This window comes from Jaculus jaculus, chromosome 3, assembly GCF_020740685.1.
Source record: "Jaculus jaculus isolate mJacJac1 chromosome 3, mJacJac1.mat.Y.cur, whole genome shotgun sequence".
Lineage (NCBI taxonomy): Eukaryota > Metazoa > Chordata > Mammalia > Rodentia > Dipodidae > Jaculus > Jaculus jaculus.
Genome location: NC_059104.1, coordinates 96,303,413 through 96,324,962, shown reverse-complemented (window position 1 = coordinate 96,324,962; position 21,550 = coordinate 96,303,413). Strand labels below are relative to the sequence as shown.

General features: G+C 42.4%; 1 protein-coding gene, 1 long non-coding RNA gene and 1 other non-coding gene across 5 annotated transcripts in view; 1 reads left to right on the top strand and 2 right to left on the bottom strand.

The window, feature by feature from the left end:
* Positions 1-5,829: 5,829 nt before the first annotated feature.
* On the bottom strand, positions 5,830-10,357 carry LOC123459363. 3 transcript variants are annotated; one of them, XR_006636250.1, is made up of 4 exons: positions 10,245-10,357; positions 9,791-9,858; positions 9,248-9,349; positions 5,830-7,044 (listed from the first exon to the last, which is right to left on the bottom strand). It is a non-coding gene; the product is annotated as an uncharacterized LOC123459363 (long non-coding RNA). The 3 variants fall into 3 exon arrangements; XR_006636249.1 differs by having other exon boundaries at positions 9,801-9,858; positions 9,984-10,330; XR_006636248.1 differs by having other exon boundaries at positions 9,984-10,291.
* LOC123459627 lies at positions 8,639-8,745 on the bottom strand. The gene has a single exon (XR_006636386.1). It is a non-coding gene; the product is annotated as a U6 spliceosomal RNA (small nuclear RNA).
* A 92-nt stretch (positions 10,358-10,449) lies between the features above and the next one.
* Ube4a (ubiquitination factor E4A) overlaps positions 10,450-21,550 on the top strand; it is a 56,594-nt gene continuing 45,493 nt past the window's right edge. The window contains exons 1-2 of the mRNA XM_004667402.2: positions 10,450-10,561; positions 17,244-17,405. Of these exons, the coding sequence (XP_004667459.1) occupies positions 17,285-17,405 (121 nt within the window). The 5' untranslated portion in view covers positions 10,450-10,561; positions 17,244-17,284. The remainder of the gene's footprint in view (positions 10,562-17,243; positions 17,406-21,550) is intronic.

The window sequence follows — 21,550 nt, the reverse complement described above, 5'->3', positions numbered from 1 at the left end:
CTAAAATACAGCAAATGGGAAGAGTATTTGAAAGATGATGTGATTTGGACTTCTGGGTAAGATGGCAGCATACCAGCCACACCAAAGCAGCCTAGGGAGAGAAATAAACAGAAACGCAGCTAAATACACTCTTCTACTGAAAGTGAAGGTGTATAAGTTATTATCAACAACAGCAGAGAAACAGAAGAGACTAAGATCTTCCAGAAAGGAGGAAACCAGCCAGAATCCCACTAAGGCACCAGTGGCCCCAATCTGCATGTGCGTGCCTGCCCAGCGGCACAGAGCAGCAGGAGAAGCAGCAAAGTGAGGGAATTTTCCACTCTCAGCAGCCTCATCGCAAAGTCAAGAAATCTGAAGGCAGCAGAGACCAGCTGAGTAGCTGCTGAAGGAGACACCCTTAAGCCTGCCCCAAACAATATACTCCCTCCAGGGGGTGTTAATTCCCAAACCTCCATCAGCTGGGAACCTAGCTTCAGAACACCTAAGCTTATGGGGGATACCTGAATCAAACCACCACATTCCGCCCCTGGGCCCCATAAGCTGATAACCATATGTGATATAAAATGTAATACATTCATCCTATTTTAAAAGTCCCCATAGTTTTTATCAATTCAATGATGTTCATACATCCCCGTAGTCCAAGGTCTTTTAACTGAGCCATAATACCAAAAATTCACCAAAAAACCCATAAAGGCACAGAATAAACATCCACTGCAAAAGACGGCACTGGGCACAGCAAAGAAATACTTAAGCAATACCTGATTTAAACAGGACAAATACCAAACTATACCTCCAAGTCCAACATCTCTAGCCAGTGACAAATCTCCCAGTCCGACAATTCTAACCAGCAACAAGTCTCTGGAGTTCCAACTCCAATTCTGGCCCTCTAGCTAGGCTACTCACAATCCTGGAAAACTTCATCTGGGGCTGGCAGCTTTCCTTAGCAGCCATCTAGTGGTCCCAGCTTCTCCACCGGGTCTTCACTGCAACCCATGGTTCATCTTCATGGCCCCATGGGGTCTCCATGCAGGCTTCCAGCAAATCTGCTTCACACTGCCCATGGCCATTTCCAAAACACAAGATTGTGCTGCAAACTCAATGACCCCCTCTTTCCTGCATTTCTGATACTTCACAATTCTAGGTAGGGTGCCAATTTGTTAATGGGAGGGGGGAATAAAGCAGACTTTGAAGAACAGGACACTCCTGGAGCACTCAGGCTTAATAGGCAGCCGTTCATCCAAAGATTTTTCTTTCTATGCCATATCCCTCTGCTCACACTAGTTCACTTCTACACAAAGCAAACCTGCACAACTTCTCAGGACATGGGTATAATAGCAAGCTTCTCATACAGACTGCTAGCCCAGTCCAGGCAAAGCTCTTTCTCACCCTCATAAGCCAAACCTCATAGTCCATAGTTCTTACTGCAGTCAGGTCATTCAGTTCTGACCAGAATAGTCCATCAAGCTGGACTTACAGCACTGCAAGGCATCTTTTAGGCCAAGGTTTCAAATCCTTCCACATTCCTCTTGAAAATCAGCTCCAAAAAGCCAAAGCCACACAGTCAGATGTCTAGCAGCAATCCCACCCCTCAGTACCACTTTACTGTTGTAGTCAGGTTCACATTGCTGGTAGAAATCACTCGACCAAGAGCAGCTTCTGGGAAAAAGACATTTATTTTGGCTTACAGCTCAAGGGGAAGCTCTACAATGACAAGGGAAAAAAACAACATGAGCAGATGGTGGGCATCACCCCCTGGCCAACATAAGGTGGACCATAGCAACAGGAGAGTGCCAACCACTGACATGGGGAAACTGGCTGTGATACCCATAAGCCCACGCCCAAAAATGCACTGACTCCAGGAGGCATTAATTCCCAAATCTCCATCAGCTGGAAACCTAGCATTCTAAACACCTAAGTTTATGGGGGACACCTGAATCAAACCACCACAGAAGGAATCCTACCAAACTCCTAGAAAGCCAGCATCACCATGATACCAAAACCAGACACAGATAGAACAAAAAAAAGAAAGAAAGAAAATTACAGAACAATCTCCCTCATGAACATAGATGCAAAAATTCTCAACAAAACATTGGCAAGCAGAGTACAAGAATATATAAGAAAGATCATTCACCTTGACCATGGAGGCTTTAACTCAGAGATGGTTCAACATATGCAAATCAACAAACGTAATACATTATATAAACGGACTTAAGGACAAAAATCACATGATCATCTCATTAGGTACATAAAAAGCCTTTGACAAAATCAAATATGGCTTAATGATAAACGTCCTACAAAGAATAGAAATAGAAGGAACATATCTCAACATAATAAAGGCTATTTATGACAAACCTACAGCCAAGACAATACTCAATGGGGAAAAATTTGAAACATTTCCACTAAAATCAGGAACAAGGGTGTCCACTGTCCCCACTTTTATTTAACTAATACAGTATTGGAAGTCTCAGCCACAGCAATATGGCAAGAGACACAAATAAAAGGGATACAAGTTGGAAAGGAAGAGAAGTTATTATTTGTAGATGACATGATTCTATACAAAAAGGACCCTAAAGACTCTACCAGCAAATTGTCAGAGCTGATAAACACTTCTAGCCATGCAGCAGGATACAAAATAAACACATAAATCAGTAGCCTTCCTACATGCTAACAACGAACACACAGAGGATGAAATCAGAGAATCACTCCCACTCACAATTGTATCAAAAAATAAATAAAGGACCTTGGAATAAACCTAACTAAGGAAATTAAGGCTCTCTACAATGAAAACTTTAAAATGTTTAAGACAGAAATTGCAGAACACACTAGGAAATGGAAAGACATCCCTTGCTCTTAGACTGGAAGAATCAATATTGAAAATGGCAATCTTACCAAAAGCAATTTAATGTAATCCCCATCAAAATTCTAATAGCATTCTTCACGGAAATAGAAGAGACACTCCTAAAATTCACTTGGAAGCACGCACGCACGCACAAACACACACACACAGAAACCCTCGAATATCTAAAACAACTTTGAGCAACAAAAATAAAGCTGTGGTATCACCATACATAATTTTAACCTATATTACACAATCAGAGTAACAAAAGCAGCATGATACGGGCACAAAAACAGACATGTAGATCACTGGAACAGAACAGAGGACCCAGATGTCAGTCCAGGTAGCTACAGCCACCTGATCTTCTACAAAAATGCCAAAAATACTCATTGGAGAAAAGACAACCTCTTTTAGCAAATGGTGCTGGGAAAACCAGGTATGTATCTGTAGAAGGATGAAAATAGATCCTTATCTCTCTCCATGGACAAGAATTAGGTCCAAATAGATCAAAGACCTTAATATCTGACCAGAAGCTCTGAAACTGCTAGAGGAAAAAGTAGGGAAAACCCTTCAGTATATTGGTATTGGCAAAAGCTTTCTGAATGTAATCCCAGTTGCCCAGGAAATAAAACCACTGATCAAATACTGGGACCACATGAAATTACAAGGCTTTTGTATAGAAAGGACACTGTGAATAGAGCAAAGAGGCACCTACAGAGTGGGAAAAAAAATCTTTGCCAGATATACATCTGACAAGAGGATTAATATCTAAGATATATAAAGAACTAAAGAAACTAAATAATAAGAAATCAAATAACACAATTAAAAAATGGGCTATGAAACTTTAGAAAAAATACAGATGGCATATAAACATCTAAATTATGTCCTAGCAATCAGGGAAATGTAAATTATAACTACTTTGTGATTCCACCTCACTCCTGCCAGAAGTGCTATTCATGAAAACAAAGGACAATAAACGCTGGCAAGGATGTGGAAAAAGAGGGACACTTCTATACTGTTGGTGGGAATGCAATCTGGAAATCAGCGTGAAGGTTTCTGAGACAGCTAAAAATAAGATTCACCATATGATCCAGCTACAGCACTCCTAGGCATATATCCTAAGGACTCATTTCACTACCTTAGAGATACTTGCTCAGCCATGTGTATTGCTGCTTTATTTACAACAGCTAAGAAATGGAACCACTGTAGATGTCCCTCAACTAATGAGTAGATAATGAAGACATGACTCATTTATACAATGGAGTTCTACTCAGCAGTAAAGAAAAATGAAACTAGGAAATTTACAGAAAAATGGATGGATCTGAAAAGAATTATACTAAGTGAGGTAACCCAGGTCCAGAAAGCCAATCATCACATGTTCACTCTCATACGTGAATCCTAGCTATAAATGATTGGACTCTATGTGGGTTGAAATAAAACTCAATAGCAGAGGGTTGGAGAGATGGCTTAGCAGTTAAAGCATTTGCCTGTAAAGCTAAAGGACCCCAGTTCAATTCCCCAGGACCCACAAGCCAGATGTGCGACCAGGTGCATGCATATGGAGTTCGTTTGCAGTGGCTGACTACCCTGGTATGCCCATTTTTTCTCTCTCTCCAAATAAACAAAATATATTTTTAAAAAACTCAGTAGCAGAGGCCAGTAAGCTAGAAAGGAGATATAAAGAAAATAGAAAATGGGGGGGGGGACTTAATGGGATGATATTGTATATATGTAAGTAGAATTACAGGTTAATGAGGGTGGAAAGGCCTAAGTGAGGCCAGGGGAAGAAATTGAGTAAAGGAAAGGTTGGGGGGGGGGTGGACTAATCAAAAATCAAAGGTGGGGGTGGGGTATGAATAAGTCCTATGGAAACCTACTTTTTTTTGGGGGGGGGCCGATTTCGAGGTAGGGTCTCATTCTATCCCAGGCTGACCTAGAATTCCTTATGTAGTCTCAGGGTAGCCTCAAACTCATGGTAATCCTCCTACTTCTGCCTCCCAAGTACTGATATTAAAGGCGTGTACCACTACGCCCGGCTGAAACCTACTTTTTTTCACAATGGAACACCCAGAAGCCATAGATTGTTATTAGAAAATTTTCAGTGCCAGAGATGGGATACCTTCCAGTGATTTGTTGGCCAGGAAGGTCCCTGACACCCCTAAAACATTATAGGCAATTGCCGAGGCTCTTGGTTTCCCACCAGAAATAGATGGTAAGACCCTATTGCTAAAGACTCCACATACCTGGGCTGCAGGGTCACTGAGAAATCCTGCTGGAGCTGAGCTGAAAACTTCCTCCATGTAGACCAGCTGACAGAAAACTGGAAAAAAATCTATGCTGCATCCAGTTCAATGTGAGAGAAATTACCAGTGGAGATACTCAACAGTGGACACTGCAAGCCTTAAATTTGGCAGCCAGGCCAAATGAGCAAACAGATGCAATAGTGGCATGTCTGTTATGGGAGAAACCAACCACTCTGTACTTGACTGAAGGCATGCTCCATGGGAGGGAATACTTGCCCGATACGGAAAATGATAGTGGTAGTAATGAGCCCTAGGTATGTAATGTCTGCTGGTGTCTGGCTAAATGTATATACTATGCTTACCTAACTGCCCAGTAAGCATTTCTCTTTATGTTCATACCCATATATTAATGCTATTCTCACTTTTGGTAGAGAACCTTCTCTTTTCAGGTGACAGTGGGCTTGGGATGACTCACAAGGAACCATGGTGCTGAGAAGTGACAGAGGAGTGCTCAGCACTAAAAAATCTCTATCACACCTTCCACCTCAGGGTCCATTGTAGAAGAAGTGACAGAAAGAATGTAAGAGCCAAAGGAAGGGTAGGACTCCTCCAGACACAAAATGACCTGGATATTCATGACCTCAAAGTTCCTGACACTACCTACACAAGACCATCATAATAGGAGGAAAAGATCATGACATCAAAATAAAAGAGAAACTGATTGAGAGGGGTAAGGGATATGATGGAGAGTACAGTTGCAAAGGTAAGAGTGGCGGGGGGCGGGGGGGGGGGAATTACCATGGGTTATTGTCTATACTTATGAAAGTTGTCAATAAATAAATAAATTTAAAAAAAGAAAGGTGATTGGAGGGTATTTGGCTATCACCCCAGTTTGCCCATTACTACACAGGCTATCAGGAAAGAAGCATCTTGCATGCACCCCAAGGCTGTAGCCTTTGGAGAAATGGGATTAGATTTCTCTCTGAAATACACCACACCAATCTGAGAGCAGTTTAGGGTATTTGAGACAGGTGCTGGCAGTGCCTTTTGGGAAGCCAGTGGTGATCCACTGCCGAAATGATGATGATCTGCTAGCCATCACAAAAAGTGTGTGCCTTGGGACTACAAGATCCACAAGCACTGTCTCACTGATGATTACTGAGTCACTGAACCTATGCTAGAGTACTTTACTAACATGTATGTAGCATAGCAGTCCTGAATTACACCTCTTCTTGGAAGATCCAAGAAGCTCTGAAAAGAATCCCACTGGAAAGAGTCTTGTTAAAAGTGATGCTCTTTACTTTCTCTCTCGGAGCATTCCTAAGGCCGCTTGAAGATCCAAGAAGCTTTGAAAAGAATCCCACTGGAAAGAGTTCTTGTTGAAAGTGATGCTCTTTACTCTCTCCCTCAGAGCATTCCTAAAGCCTCTTGCGGATATGCTTACCCAGGCATGGTCATGCATGCAGTCAACAAATTTGCCAAAGTCAAAGATGAGCCTGTTTCTCACATTCTGACCACTTGCATGAGAACACCAGGCGCTTCTACAATATTTAAGCAGGAAGGGCACAGTCAGGAGTCGGGTGGTGAGGAGACCAGCAGCCTGACAAAACAACAAAATGAATGCCACTTGTGTCCCCAAATCAAGGATGCATTCAGCCTTCATTAAAGCAGAGAAAACCTCGGTGTCACCTTCAACACCTCTTCATAAGACTTCTACTTCTGGCTGTAATCGTGGAGTGCAGGAAGATGGGAGACGGACTGCCAGAAGCCTTTCATTTTATTGGGTTTTTTTTCTCATCAGGCCAAAATGCCAGTCAATAAAGAAGAGAGCATTCTCTATAGCCTGTATTTTTGAGCAGTTGGTAGAAAGTCATTGTCTTTAAAATTTTCAAAGCAAGGTTATTTTTCCAAAAAATATATGTATTGTAGGAATTATATAAATGGTTGTGCTCCTTGAAACATTATCTAAAGGAAAGTAATTTAGATAAATAAAATTAGTTAGGTAACAGGACATCCCAAGGAGGCTATGGAAGTTATTGAAGTGATAAAAGCCAACTAGCTTTAAGTGTTAACCACTGATATGAGTCTTGAATATGAATTACTCTCTTTTGTACTCATTTGTCTGAATCAGGAAAAATTAGTTGGCTTTTCACCATTTGGCTCTCAGTTTAAGTCACTTCCACAGAGACATCCTCCTTGACCAACAACCCAGAAAAAATCCTGTTTTAGTTGAATCATAGCAACTAGCCATAGCTGAGATTCTGTTATCCACATATCTGTATATTCATAGTTTCTCTCCCCCCAGTAGGTTTAGGTTTCAAACTTGTTAATCTCATTCATTAGTTAATGCCCAGTGTTTGGATAATGCCTAGGCAGTAAGCAAAATCTTCTTGACTTGGTATAAGAATGAACAACTAGCCAGGCGTGGTGGCACACGCCTTTAATCCCAGCACTTGGGAGGCAGAGATAGGACTGCCTTAAGTTCAAAGCCACTTGAAACTATATAGTGAATTCCATTTAGCCTGGGCTAGAGTGAAACCCTACCTCAAAAAAGCAAACAAACAAACAAAAAAAGAATGAATAAATGGGGCTGGAGATATGGCTTGGCGGTTAAGGCACTGTGAAGCCTAAGGACCTAAGTTCAATTCTCCAGTACCCACATAAGCCAGATAAACAAGGTGGAACATGTCTCTGGAGTTTGTTTGCAGTGGCTAGAGGCCTTGGTGTGCCCATTCTCTCTCTCCCTCCCACACCTCTCTCTTAAATAAATAAATAAAATATTAAAAAAAGAATGAATAATTGACTTTAATAGCACTTGGGGGGAAGTCACTGACAGTATGTGGAAGGGAAGGTGATATTAGAAAGATTACAAAATAAACCATCATACCTCCTCCAAAAAACAAGATAAAGGTTAAAGGTCATCTATATACTGTGAGATGCCATACATAGTAAAAGTCCAACCTTACCGGGGAAACTGTGCATACTTCCTGTAAATAACAAAGGTGTATCACAGGCTTTCCCCTTTGTTAAAAATGTAATCTTTGGGCTGGAGAGATGGCTTAGCAGTTAAGTGCTTGCCTGTGAAGCCTAAGGACCTCAGTTTGAGGCTCAATTCCCCAGGACCCACGTAAGCCAGATGCACAAGGGGGCGTATGCATCTGGAGTTCATTTGCAGTGACTGAAGGCCCTAGCATGCCTATCTCTCTATCTATCTACCTCTTTCTCTGTCTGTTGCTCTCAAATAAATAAATAAATAAATAAATAAATAAATAAATAAAAACAACAAAAACATTTTAATGTAATCTTTTAGCCAGGCATGGTGGCCCATGCCTTTAATCCCAGCAGTCAAGGGAAGAGGAGGTAGGATTGCTGCAAGTTCAAGGCTAGCCTGAGACTACATAGTGAATTCCAAGTCAGCCTGGGCTAGAGTGAGACCCTACCACAAAACAAAACAAAACAAAACAAAACAAAACAAAACCCTTGAACTAAGCAGCTTTCCCCCATTTTATGTACATTACTCAAAGTATTCCTTAACCCAGAGGGTCCCTGAGCCTTTTTTAAAAGTATGGAACACTTCACGAATTTGCGTGACATCCTTGCACAGGGGCCATGCTAATCTTCTCTGTATCGTTCCAATTTTAGTATATGTGCTGCCAAAGCAAGCACTAAAATATGTTTAAAAAATGGTTCTGTGGATATATATTAGAAAACTGAGTTGTATAACATTCCATATAGTCTTCATGTGTTTGTTTTGAATTTCAGGATCCTACAGGTCCTTTGGTAAATATGCATGAACCATGAGCAGGCACAGAGACATTTCTCAATAACTTGAGGAGTAAGATAAAGTACAACTCAAACTGGAGTTCTCTAGAAACACCAAATGGGAAACGCCAATCTCAGTCACACACTCCTGGTTACAGTGCACGTTCTACATTCTGTGCATCTCTCTATTGACATTTTACTATGCTCTTTCATTTATCTTTCTTGCTAAGTTCCACAAAAAAGAAAAATATCATCCTGCCTAGCAAAGTGATACTATAAGTAGGAACATCAAAGACAAATTTGAGTACTAAATTATACTTTGAGCTGGGAGGTGTGCTCAGTAGTAGATCACTTACCTTGCTAGCACTTGAAAGACCCTGGGGCTCATCCCTCACACCACACATACCTGCATTTATAAGTACACATCCAACAAGATCTACACGTTGAATGGAAAGTCATGTTTGTTTCCGGAAAAATACTTTTCTAATGTGCTCCTCTCCTCACATTTCTGTAAAAAAGATGAATGTACTATGTTTTGCAATTGCTAATATTCAGGATCTTCCCATTTCAGCCTCCCAAGTGCTGGGACTAAAAGTGTGTCTTTCTTTGAGACAAGCCTTGCCATGTAGCCTAGGCTGGCCTTGAACTCTAGGTCCTCCTGTCCAAGCCTCCCAACTGCAATGATTACAGGCATACTACACTGCACTTCAGATCTTAAAGCAGTTAAAAATACAAAGTACACCCTGAGACTACAGAGTGATTTTCAGGTCAGCCTGAACTAGAGTGAGACCCTACCTCAAAATAAAAAAAAAAGAAAGCCAGGTGTGTAGTCATAAAGATAATATATACAGGAAAATGATATACAGACAAGATTTGTTTCTCTTGAATAACAGATTTTAGCTACTATTGTATTTTTTTTAATTTTTAAATTTCAAAAATTAATACCTACTGAAACTCACCTGAAGAACATGTTTTTCTTTTTGGTGCTTGTCTTCCATTGAGGGTCCATTCTTTAACCTTTCAATAAATAGTTAAGATGTTTGCATTTTATCTTTAAATAAATAATTAAAATATTTAAAAAAGAAAAACCAAAACAAAATTTTCAGGCTGGAGATGGCTAAGTGGTTAAAGCACTTACTTACCTGCAAAGCGTAAGGACCCAAGTTCAATTCTCCAGTGCCCACATAAGGCCATATACACAAACATGCGTGTTGCCAGTACGCAGATAACAAAACTGAAATTCAATCCAAAATATCACACTGCTTGGCACTTACTCAAAACTTTTAGGTGTTGTTATTGCTGGTATCGGTACTGCTTCACAGATAATAATCTAAAAAAAGGAACTGAAACTGCTACAAGAGGAAGAAGCCCACCGCCCGAGCCGGAGATCATAAAAATCGCACCTGCCCTCAGCCCGCGAGTTCGCGTCGCCCAGCTTCACGCCGCACTAACCTCCACACCACGCGGCACAGGCAGCAGGAGGCGCGAACGCGGCCCACCGTCACTTCCGGCCGCTCCCGGCACGCCCCGCGCCTGCTGCGTCGGCCGTTGCGGGAGGGGCCGCCGCGCCCTGCTTCCGGCGCGGGGGAGACGCCACCCCGCGGGCGCCGGCGCTCGGCGATGACGTCAGCTCCGGTTGCCGTGCGGAGTCGGAAGTGGGACCCTGTCGGCCCCTGGGCCTCTGCCGTGTTGGCTGTCGCTGCTGGCCCCTGAGGCTCTGGTAAGAGAGACGGGAGCGCGAGGGGAGAGGGCTGTTGAGAGTGCAGAGGGCATCTTTCTCCTAGGTGACTGGTGGTCCAGGCTCTGCATTCTTCCCTCCTCCAAATCCCTCCGTGCCTGGTGACCCGGCACGCTCTTCCTGAACTTTGATCCTGCCGGACTCGGAAAGCTTTACCGTGCTGCTGCGTCTCGGCTCTCCGCACGTTTCCCACCTCTTTGCCAAGCACCTTCTGGGAAGGACCCTCCTTCCTTTGGGACCTGCGTGGTGTGGGTGGGTCTCCCTCCTTCCCAACAATCCTGCATGGAACCCGGAGAGATAAAACAATAAACAGACAACAGAGAGCCAGATGCCAGAGAGAGAAGATTAAACGTGAGTCGTAGGAATCAAACTAGTTGAGTGCATATGGCAAGATGTTGACATTTCTTAAGACAAGATGGACTCACCACCTTAGCTCCTCCTTCCTTCGATTTAGAAGGCACTTCTAAAATTGAGTGACCACAGCTGAGATGCTTCCTTGTAGCAGATGTTGTCTTTAGGAACAGTTTTTCTCCCTTTGGGCAAGAATGTGTCTCGTCTCCTTGTCATTGATCCTTTGGTCCCAGAGGGCAGCCCATCAGAGATAAAATGGGATGCAAGGAGGAATAATGTCATTTTTCTTTAAGTAGATGAGTTCCTTCTAGCTTGCAGATAAATGTGTTAAAAGGATTTGTTGCTGACTTAGCATATATACTTTAGAAGGCATTACTGAATGGAACATATTACACTGGGAGTGTTTTGATTCCAGAACAGAGACCTTTCACAGTATGATTTCATAGAGCTTGATGTGGAGGAGGATGTTGGAATTGGAATACAGGGCCAGATGCTTGTCCAGTAAGTGTTCCAGCACTGAGCTACACTAAAGCCTATAGAGCTTGATTTCGAAAACCCCAATTTTATACTGTTTTGGGGATTTCTGCTTATGGACATCATCAGGTTTGGCTTTAAAATGCATTTTATTACCGGGCATGGTGGCACACTCTTTTAATCCCGGCACTCGGGAGGCAGACATAGGAGGATTGCCCTGAGTTCAAGGCTACTCTGAGACTACATAGTGAATTCCAGGTCAGCCTAGGCTAGAGTGAGACCCTACCTTGAAAAACCCATACAAAAAAAATCATTTATTTACTCTTAAGTGTGTACACATGTACACACCCCAAGGCCTCTTGCCAATGAAAATAAATGGCAGACAGTGGGTCCAGTTTATTTATATGTGTGGCTTGTAGATTGAACCTTCGCCATCAGGCTTTGCAAGCAAGTGTCTTTAATCACTGAGACATCTTCCCTGACCTCATCTTCCCTTTAAAACATTTGTGTGGCACACACCTTTAATCTCAGCACTCGGGAGGCAGAGGTAGGAGGATTGCCATGAATTCGAGGCTAGCGTAGGATTTTAGAGTGAGTGCTGGTTCAGCCTGGGCTAGAGTGAGACCTTGGAAAAGGAAAAGTCGTGTGCTCACAAGAGCTGGCAGTGGCCCTGTAAAGATTAGCAATACTCTTGATAAATAAAAGTTTGAATCAGAGGAAGGTGAGAGAATTTTGTAGGACTAATGGTAGACAGCTTTTAAAGAGGTAGGCTTGTGCAGTGGATATACAGACTGAAATTAAAAGAATCAAATCCAAAGGCTTTGAGGATTGGTGATTGTACCATCCCAAACGACATGCTGTTCCTTCTCTAATAGCAGCTGAAAGTAAGCTTGGTTTTTCATTCTAGCTCAGGCTGACCTGGAATTAACTATAACTCAGGGTGGCCTCAAACTCACTGCGGTCCTCTTACCTCTGCCTCCCAAGTGCTGGGATTAAAGGCATGCACCACCACACCTGGCTTATTTATTTATTTTTGGTGTTGATGTTTGTTTCTGAGATAGGGCCTCACTGTAGCCAAGCTGACCTCAAAGTCAAGATCCTTTTGACTCCACCTCCTGAGTGCTGGGATTACAGGTGTGCACCACCACATCTAACTGAAAAATACAGTATTTAAAACCAGACATTATTAAGTATTAAACAAAATGCAAAGGTTCCATTTTCTTTCTTTCTAGGTATTGTGATTTACATGCTTAAATTTATTAAATAAATATAAGCTAGAATTTCCCCAAAGGTTCTCATCAAATGACCAGTCCTTTTTTTCTGTATGTGGTTACACAATTCAGCCTTTTTCCTATAAAAATGTTAAGTGAATATGAAAAGGATGGGACTTATGGGTTAGGAAAAGCCTCCATCATCATCATCATCATCATCATTATTATTATTATTATTATTACATGGTGTTTTTTTTGGTTTGGTTTTGTTGGTTTTTTTTGAGGTAGGATCTTGCTCTAGCCTAGGCTGACCTGGAATTCACTATGGAGTCTCAGGGTGGCCTTCAACTCATGGCGATCCTCCTACCTCTGCCTTCCAAGTGCTGGGATTAAAGCTGTGCACCACCACACCAGGCCCGGCTTTTTATTTTTAACATTTGAGATGACATATATTTATTTCCGTTCTCTTACCTCATACATGTTTAGGTACCAAAGAGCCACGGAGTCTGGCCTGGTAGCTTGATTTTCTACAGCATTTCAGGACAAGTAGTAAAAGTCCCTCCCTTGAAGTAGATTATGAGTAATATTGATTTCAAAGAGCCTAGAAATAAACTACATGGAAGATTGAGCTATTCAATACTCACCTACCTTTTGTGACTGTGAAGTGTAATGCCAGATTCAGAAGAAAGAATAATCAGATAAGAGTTTAGAGTCTAGGGCTGGAGAGGTGGCTCAGTGGCTAGGCTAAGGCATTTGCCTGCAAAACCCAGTGACCCAAGTTCAATTCCCCAGTGCCCACATAAAGCCAGATACACAGTGGCACATGCATCTGGAGTTCGTTTGTGGCATTTGGAAGCCCAGGTGCATTCATTCTGTCTATTTCTATCTCTTTATCTCTGCTTGCAAATAAATATGCAGATAAAAAAGAGTTTAGAGTCTAGCAAAGATTTGCTAAGAGGAAAATGTAGAAAGTTTAAAAAAAAAATCCCAATAAAGGGCTGGGGAGATAACTCAGCAGTTAAAGGTATTTGCAAAGCCTGTCAGCCCAGGTTCATTTCTCCACTACCCACATAAAAGCCAGATGCATAAAGTGGCATATGCATCTGGAGTACATTTGCAGGAGCAAACAGTGTGCCCATTGTCATTCTCCTCCCCCCCAACCCCAGCAAATGTATTTTTTAAATATTTTCAAAAGTCCCAGTAAGGGGCTGGAGAGTTGGCTTAGCAGTTAAGGCACTTGCCTGAAAAACCAAAGGACCTTGGTTCGATTCCCCAGAACCCATGTAAGCCAGATGCACAAGGGGGCACATGCATCTGGAGTTCACTTGCAGTGGCTGGAGGCCCTGGTGCTTGTGCTCTCTCTGTCTCTTTCTCTCAAATAACTAAATATAAATAAATAAATTGTCTTAATTTTTTTTCAAACCCCAGTAGGGGCAGGAGAGATGACTTAGTGGTTAAGGCATTTGCCTGCGAAGCCAGAGGACCCAGATGTTTTTTTCTTTTAAATATTTTTATTTATTAGCAAGCATAAAAAGACAAAGAGATTGACAGAGAGAATGAGTATGCCAGAGCCTGCAGCCACTGCAAACAAATTCCAGATGCATGTGACACTTGTGCATCTGGCTTTATGTAAGGATCCAGATTTGATTCCCCAGGAGATGTACAAGGTTGTGCATGGGTCTGGAGTTCACTTACAGCACTAAAGGCCCTGGCATGCATGCGCTCTCGCGTGCACGCGCGTGCTCGCTCTCTCTCCCTCCCTCTCTCTCAACTAAATAAATAATAAAACCAGGCATGGTGGTGCAGCCTTTAATCCCAGCGCTCTGGAGGCAGAGGTTGGAGGATCGCTGAGTTCTAGGCCACCCTGAGAACACAGAGTGAATTCCAGATCAGCTTGGGCTAGAGTGAGATCCTACTTCAAAAAAATCCCAGTAAAAATAGACAGAAGCCTGGCATGGTGGCACACACCTTTGATCCCAGCACTTGGGAAGCAGAGGTAGGAGGATCTCCATGAGTTCAGGAGCAGCCTGGGACTACAAAATGAGTTCCAGGTCAGCCTGGGCTACAGTGACACCCTACCTTGAAAACAAGAGAGAGAAATAAAATACAGAAAGCAAGACTGTTTATGTAATAGAAAAGCATCGTATTAAGAAGGAAAAAACGTTATTTTGGGTGATAAATCCTCTGTCTCTTAATGTATGTCCTACATTTCTGGCTTCAGCTTCCTTTCTGCATATGTGGTGCAGGTGATGCATCTCTTGTGTAATAATTATCTGTACTCTTCAGTGTATTTTTTAAGTTTTTTTTTTTTTTTGTTCGTTTATTCTGTTTTGTTTTTTGAGGTAGGGTCTCACTCTAGCTCATGCTGACTTGGAATTCACCGTGTATTCTCAGGTTGGCCTTGAATTCAGAGTAATCCTTCTATGGGCATGGCTGTGTATGCCTGTAATCCCTACACTGAGGAGGCAAAGACAGAAATCCCTGTGGCTTGCTGGTTACTACACTAACCAAATCAGTGAGCTCTGGATATACCAAGAAACCCTGTCTCAAAGAATAAGGTGAAGAGTGATTGAGAAAGACACCCAGTGTCAACCTCTGGCCTCCACATATGTGCACACAGCATACATTCCACACACATACTGGATTATTCAGTTTATGGGATTCATTGATTTAAAAGTCTGAATAAAGCCAGGCATGGTGGTACACGCCTTTAATCCCAGCACTTGGGAGGCAGAGGTAGAAGGATCGTCATAAATTCGAGGCCACCCTGAGAATACATAGTGAATTCCAGGTCAGCCTGGGCTAGAGTGCGACCCTGCCTCCAAAAAAAATAACGTTTGAATAATTTTTTTATCTTTCAGCTCTGTTTGCGGGTATGATCGCTTGGCTTTAGGGTTTTGTTTTGTTTTGTTTTAGATGTTACAAAGTGACCACTCTAGATTTATATCTTTCCAAAGTTCCCTTCTCTATAGATTTATCCTACTACTCAAAGTTAATGTTCACTGTCTTCAATAAGTCTTTAGTCTTGTGCCCACTCTTGGATCAGTCACCTTGACCTATATCCTGTGTGCCCTTTCTTAGAGCTAAGGGATGAAGTGAACCCCTTCTGAACACATGAATTAATACTCAGAAAAAAAATTGAGGGTGCCATGTTGGAAAAAAAGATGGTGATTTGGAAACAGAAAATAACAAAAACTAACTATACTTCCTGTGTTCTTCCAGAATTGGGGGTACCTTAGTCTAGATGGTTCAGTGATTAAAGGTGCTTGCTTGCAAGCCTAATGGCCTGGGCTTGATTTCCCACATAATGACAGATGCACAGAGTGAAACATGCAAACTGGACATGGTGGCGCACGCCTTTAATCCCAGCACTTGGGAGGCAAAGGTAGGAGGTTTGCCATGAGTTTGAGGCCACCCTGAGACTACATAGCGAATTCTAGGTCAGCCTGATCTAGAGTGGAACCCTACATTAAAAAAAAAAAAAATTCAGAAAAGAAGAAAGCCTTCCATGGAATTCTACTTATTCATTCTTGTTTGCCGCTTGGCCTTGGATGAGGAAATGTAATCAGTACAAATGCAGGCTTAATCAGCAACTCATCTGAGCAACATATCTGAGATGTTTATCTGTTTTGTGTTCCACAGTTCGCCTTGGTTGTATAACTACTTTATTTCAAAAAGGAGGGGAATGGGGAAGCAAACACTAGATTTAAATTGAAAAAATGTCAGTAGTTTTAGGCTTTTAAATAGAAATAACAACACAGAATCAACTGACCTGATTCAGATCTTGATTTACAATTCCAAGTGTGAGTTTCAATTCATGTAGTGGTATGCACCTATAATCCTAGTCTTTGGAAGTTGGTGTCAGGAGAATCAGGAGTTTAAGGTCATCCTCAGCTACATATGACAGCCTGGGCTATAGAAGACCCTGTCTTAAGAAACTAAATAAATAAATGGAGGGGACTAGGCTCAATGATTAAAGATGCTTGCTTGCAAAGTCTGCTGGTCTAGATTCAGTTCCCAAGTACCCCTTGTAAAACCAGATGCACAAAGTGGCCCATGCTTCTGGAGTTCATTTGGAGTGGCAGAGACCCTGCCACACCCATTAATTCTCATTCTTTCTCTCCCCTAGCAAATAAATAATAAAATATTTTAAAACCAAGTTTCTGTGTTCCTAAGGAATTCCCAGCTTCAACCCTAAATCTGGCCAGTCTTAGGAGGTTCTACTTTGTTCTCCTCATGTGAATGAGAACTAGTCAGCTCGGAGACAGGCAGGGCTCCATGGCTGTTGAGTGCTACATTGTGGCTACAGTTAATAAATTCTCTGATTGCAATAATTCTTTCTACTTAGCCTGCTTTCTTGAAGCTATAGCAAATAGGAACCTGTCAGCAAATAAATGCAACCCAGCTGATCATTTTTAAGGCTTTTTGGTTTAGCTAGTCCCAAATCTGTCTGTGTCCAGTTGGTAGGTTTGTAACCATCTTGCCAAAAATGTCTTGAGGTTTGGAACCAGAATTAGTAAGCATTTTCAAATGTGTTGTATTTAAGAAATGAGACAAGAAATAAGAGCGGGTGTATTACAGCTGTATGCTGCCTGCCCTTCTGAATGTAACACTTGTCCCTTGCATAGCCCCTCCCCCCAGAGCTGAATGGAGGATACCTTAAAGTGAAATGACAGACCAGGAGAACAACAACAACATCTCAAGTAACCCCTTTGCTGCTCTTTTTGGCTCCCTGGCCGATGCCAAGCAGTTTGCAGCAATCCAGAAAGAGCAGCTGAAGCAGCAATCTGGTAAGTAGAGGAGCCAATAGTAGCAGATGACATGGCCTAGAATCAGGTCTTCCCAAATGAAGGATTCTTTAGAAACTTAATTGCAACTGAAATTTAAGTTTGGGGTAGAAATGTGTGTGTGTGTGTGTGTGTGTGTGTGTGTGTGTACACTTATTTAGGACAGAAGTTGATTTGTTGCTGGGTTTTGTGGTTGGTTTTGTTTGGGGGCCTTCCCCCATGCTGCCCTTCCCCCTTGGATAAAAAGAAACCAGATAACAGGTGGTTCCATAAGAACAGATGTCAGTTATGATCCCAAAGCTGTCAAGCTGTTTTATTTAAAAAAAAAAAAAAAAAGTCTAGTAACAGCTTTTTAAATAAGCCATCTTTTAAACACGGAATCCAAGGTGGTAAGTGTAAATGGGGAAAAGCTGCATGCAGTCAGAGAAAGCAAAGGTGAGAGTTAGAGGAGCTGTAGAAGAGAGCTGCTCTCGGCATCATAGAGACGCCATCACAGGAGACATCCTGCTCCTCTCAGGCCGTCTGGGACCAAAGCTGAGATCAAGCAGAGCTTCTTCCTTGTCAGGAGACAGACTGGCAGAATTAGAATGGACTTCTGGGAACAGTCAGTCTTCCACAGTAGAAATTGCTCCCCTCCTCTTTCTAAATGGTGGGTTTTCTTTAGAGAAAAGGAGAGACTATTTACATTTTTCCTTTACTTTGTTTTATTTGGAAAATTAAAAAGTTTAGATGGGTAGCTGAGTTTTGGCCTCACTTTGTGATTAGGATTCAATAAGGAAGGATAAGAAACAAGGCAGGTTAGGGTTGTGGGGTGATAGGTGAGGAAAAAGGTTAGTGCAGGGCTGACTTTGTAAGAGGTAATAAACAGATAGGCTGGCTTGGTTGAGGCACAGGATGTGTCGGGCATAGGAATGAGACAGACATAAGCCCTTCCGTTACTATTTTGGCACCTCATCACCTAGGTTTGTTTACACAAGAGTTACACAAGGTCCATCCTGTTTGTCACCAGCAATTAGTACTCTGCCAGAACCTTTGGCCTCCTATACCAAGCATCACTTCTGCTACACTCACCACACAGAAGCATCTTATGTCTGAGACTTTGCCTAGACTTTCACAAGAATTTGGTGCATAAAGAAGCAGATGTTTACTCACATGTGGCTTTTAGTAAATAGCACGATTTGTATAAGGGCATTCAACATGAACACCCTTCTGAGAGGTACTTTTTTTGAATTGCTTTATCAAAAATTAAAAGACTAGGAGGATCACCATTAGTTCGAGGCCACCCTGAGACTACATAGTGAGTTCCAGGTCAGCCTGAGCTACAGTGAAACCCTACCTTGGGAAAACAAAATAAATAAATAAATAAAATAAATAAAATTAAGCTAGGTGTGATGGTGCACGCCTTTAATCCCATCACCGGGGAGGCAAAAGTAGGAGGATCACTGTGAGTTCAAGACTACCCTGAGTCTACATAGTGAGTTACAGATCAGCCTGGGCTAGCGTGAGACCCTACCTCGAAAAACCAAAAAAATAAAATAAAAAATTAGAAGGGAACTGGGGGACTGGAGGGATGGATGGTTTGCCTGTGAAGCTAAAGAACCCAGGTTCTACTTCCCAGGACCCACGTAAGCCAGATAGATACACAAGAGGCACATGTGTCTGGAGTTTGCAGTGGCTAGAGGTCCTGGTGTGCCCATTCTCTCTCCTCTCTCTGTCTTTCTATCTGTCTGTCTCTCTCTTTCTCCCCTTGTGTGTGTGTGTATATATATATATATATATATATATATATTTTATTTATTTATTTATTTTTTTTTTAACGGAGAGGGACTGGGCAGATGGTTCAGCAATTAAAAGCACTTATTTGCAGCCAGGTGTGGTGGCACACGCCTTTAATCCTAGCACTTAGGAGGCAGAGGTAGGAGGATTGCCAGGAGTTCGAGGCCACCCTGAGACTTCATAGTGAATCCCAGGTCAGCCTGGGCTAGAGTGAGACCCTATCTCGAAAAATTGGGGGGGGGGGAGCACTTATTTACAAAGCCTGTTGGTGTAGGTTCAATTTCCCAGGTACTCAAATAAATCCAGACAGGCATTTGACTGCACTGGCAAGAGACCCATGCAGGCACACACAAAAAAGTAAATATTAAAAGGATTCAATCAATAAGAAGAAACAAACTGGGACTGGGGTTGGAGAGATGACTTAGAGGTTAAGTATTTACTTGTGAAGCCTAAAGACCCCATTTTGAGTCTCGATTCCCCAGGACCCACACTAGCCAGATGCACAAGGGGGCACACACATCTGACATTCATTTGCAGTGGCTGGAGGCCCTGGCACTCCCATTCTCTCTCTCTCTCGCTCTCGCTCTCGCTCTCGCTCTCTCTCCCCCTCCTCCCTCCCTCTCTTCCTTACTCTCTCTCGGTCACTCTCAGATAAATAAGGAAGAAACAAACTAGGGAAGGAAATCTAGAACAAAAGATGTGAAAAGTAGTTTATAACTCAAATGATGAAAAATCCAGTCTTGCTAATCAATGAATAAATGCCTACTAAAACAACAATTCGATTGTTTTTGAGGCAGGATTTTGCCATAGCCCAGGCTGACCTGGAATTCACTCTGTAGCCCCCCACCCCATACCCCACACCGACCTCAGACTCTCAGAAGTCCTCCTACCTGAGCCTCTCTAGTGTTGGGGTTATAGGCATGAGCTACCTGCCTGACTCTACATCATATTTTTTTGTTTTGTTGTAGTTTGGTTTGGTTTGGTTTTTTGGGGGGTAGAATCTTGCTCTAGCCCAGGCTGACCTGGAATCACTATTTAGTTTCAGGGTGGCTTTGAACTCACAGTGACTCACCTGTCTTTGCCTCCCAAGTGCTGGGACTAAAGGCTTGTGCCACCATGTTCAGCTTATATCATGTTTTAAGCTGTGAAAGTTAGTAAGATTCATACATACAACTTATACTCATGGGTAGGCATGCAGATCGGAATAGTCTATTTATTTATTTATTTATTTATTTATTTATTTATTTATTGTCATTTTTATTTCTTTATTTGAGAGTGACAGAGAGAGAGGGAGAGAAAGAGACAGATAGAAAGGGAATGGGTGCGCCAGGGCCTCCAGCCACTGCAAACGAACTCCAGATGCATGCGCCCCCTTGTGCATCTGGCTAACGTGGGTCCTGGGAAATCGAGCCTCGAACCAGGGTCCTTAGGCTTCACAGGCAAGCGCTTAACCGCTAAGCCATCTCTCCAGCCCCGGAATAGTCTCTTAGGGCAACTTGGTAATATATGTTACTCTTTGGCCAGCAATTCTATATCTACAAGGTTATCCTACAGGAATATTCATACAAGTGAATAAAAAGGATTATATTGAGTGCAGTATTATTTAAAATCATAAAGGAGGGCTGGGGAAGTGGCTCAGCAGTTTAAAATGCCAAGTTTAGGGCTGGAGAGATGGCTTAGCAGTTAAGGTGCTTGCCTGCAAAGCCAACAACATGGGTTCAATTCCCCAGCACCCAAGTAAAGCCAATACAAAGTAGTACATGTGTCTGGTGTTTCTTTGCAGTTGTAGAGACCCTGGTGCCCCCTGTCCCACATACACACATGCCAACAAATAAGTAAAAAATTTTAAAAGCCAGCTGAAAGGCATAATAATCACATTTTCTAAAAAAAATTAAAAGCCAGGTATGATGGCTCATGCCTATAAGCACTGGAGAGGCTGAAGTAGGAGTATCTCTGGGGTATTGAGTTTCATATAAGCCTGGGCTATAGTGAGACCCTGCCCCAAAGGAAAAAAAAATCTGAAACAGGACTGGGGAGATGGCTCAGTTTTTAAAAGCTCTTGCTGCACGATCCTGACATAGACACTAACCCCTTCATTCCACAGCAATGAGAGGTGAAGTCAGGAGAATCCTGAAGTATTCAGGCTAATTAGCATGATATTCACAGCAGCAAAAAACAAGAAAGGGCTGGAAAGGTGGCTTAGCAGTTAAGGTGCTTGCCTGTGAAGTCTAAGAACCCAGGTTCAATTCCACAGTACCCACATAAGCCAGATGCACAAGGTGGCACATGTGTCTGGAGTTCATTTGCAGTGGCTAGAAGCCCTGGTGCGCCCATTCTATTTACCCCCTCTCTCCCTTCCCCTCTCCCTCTCC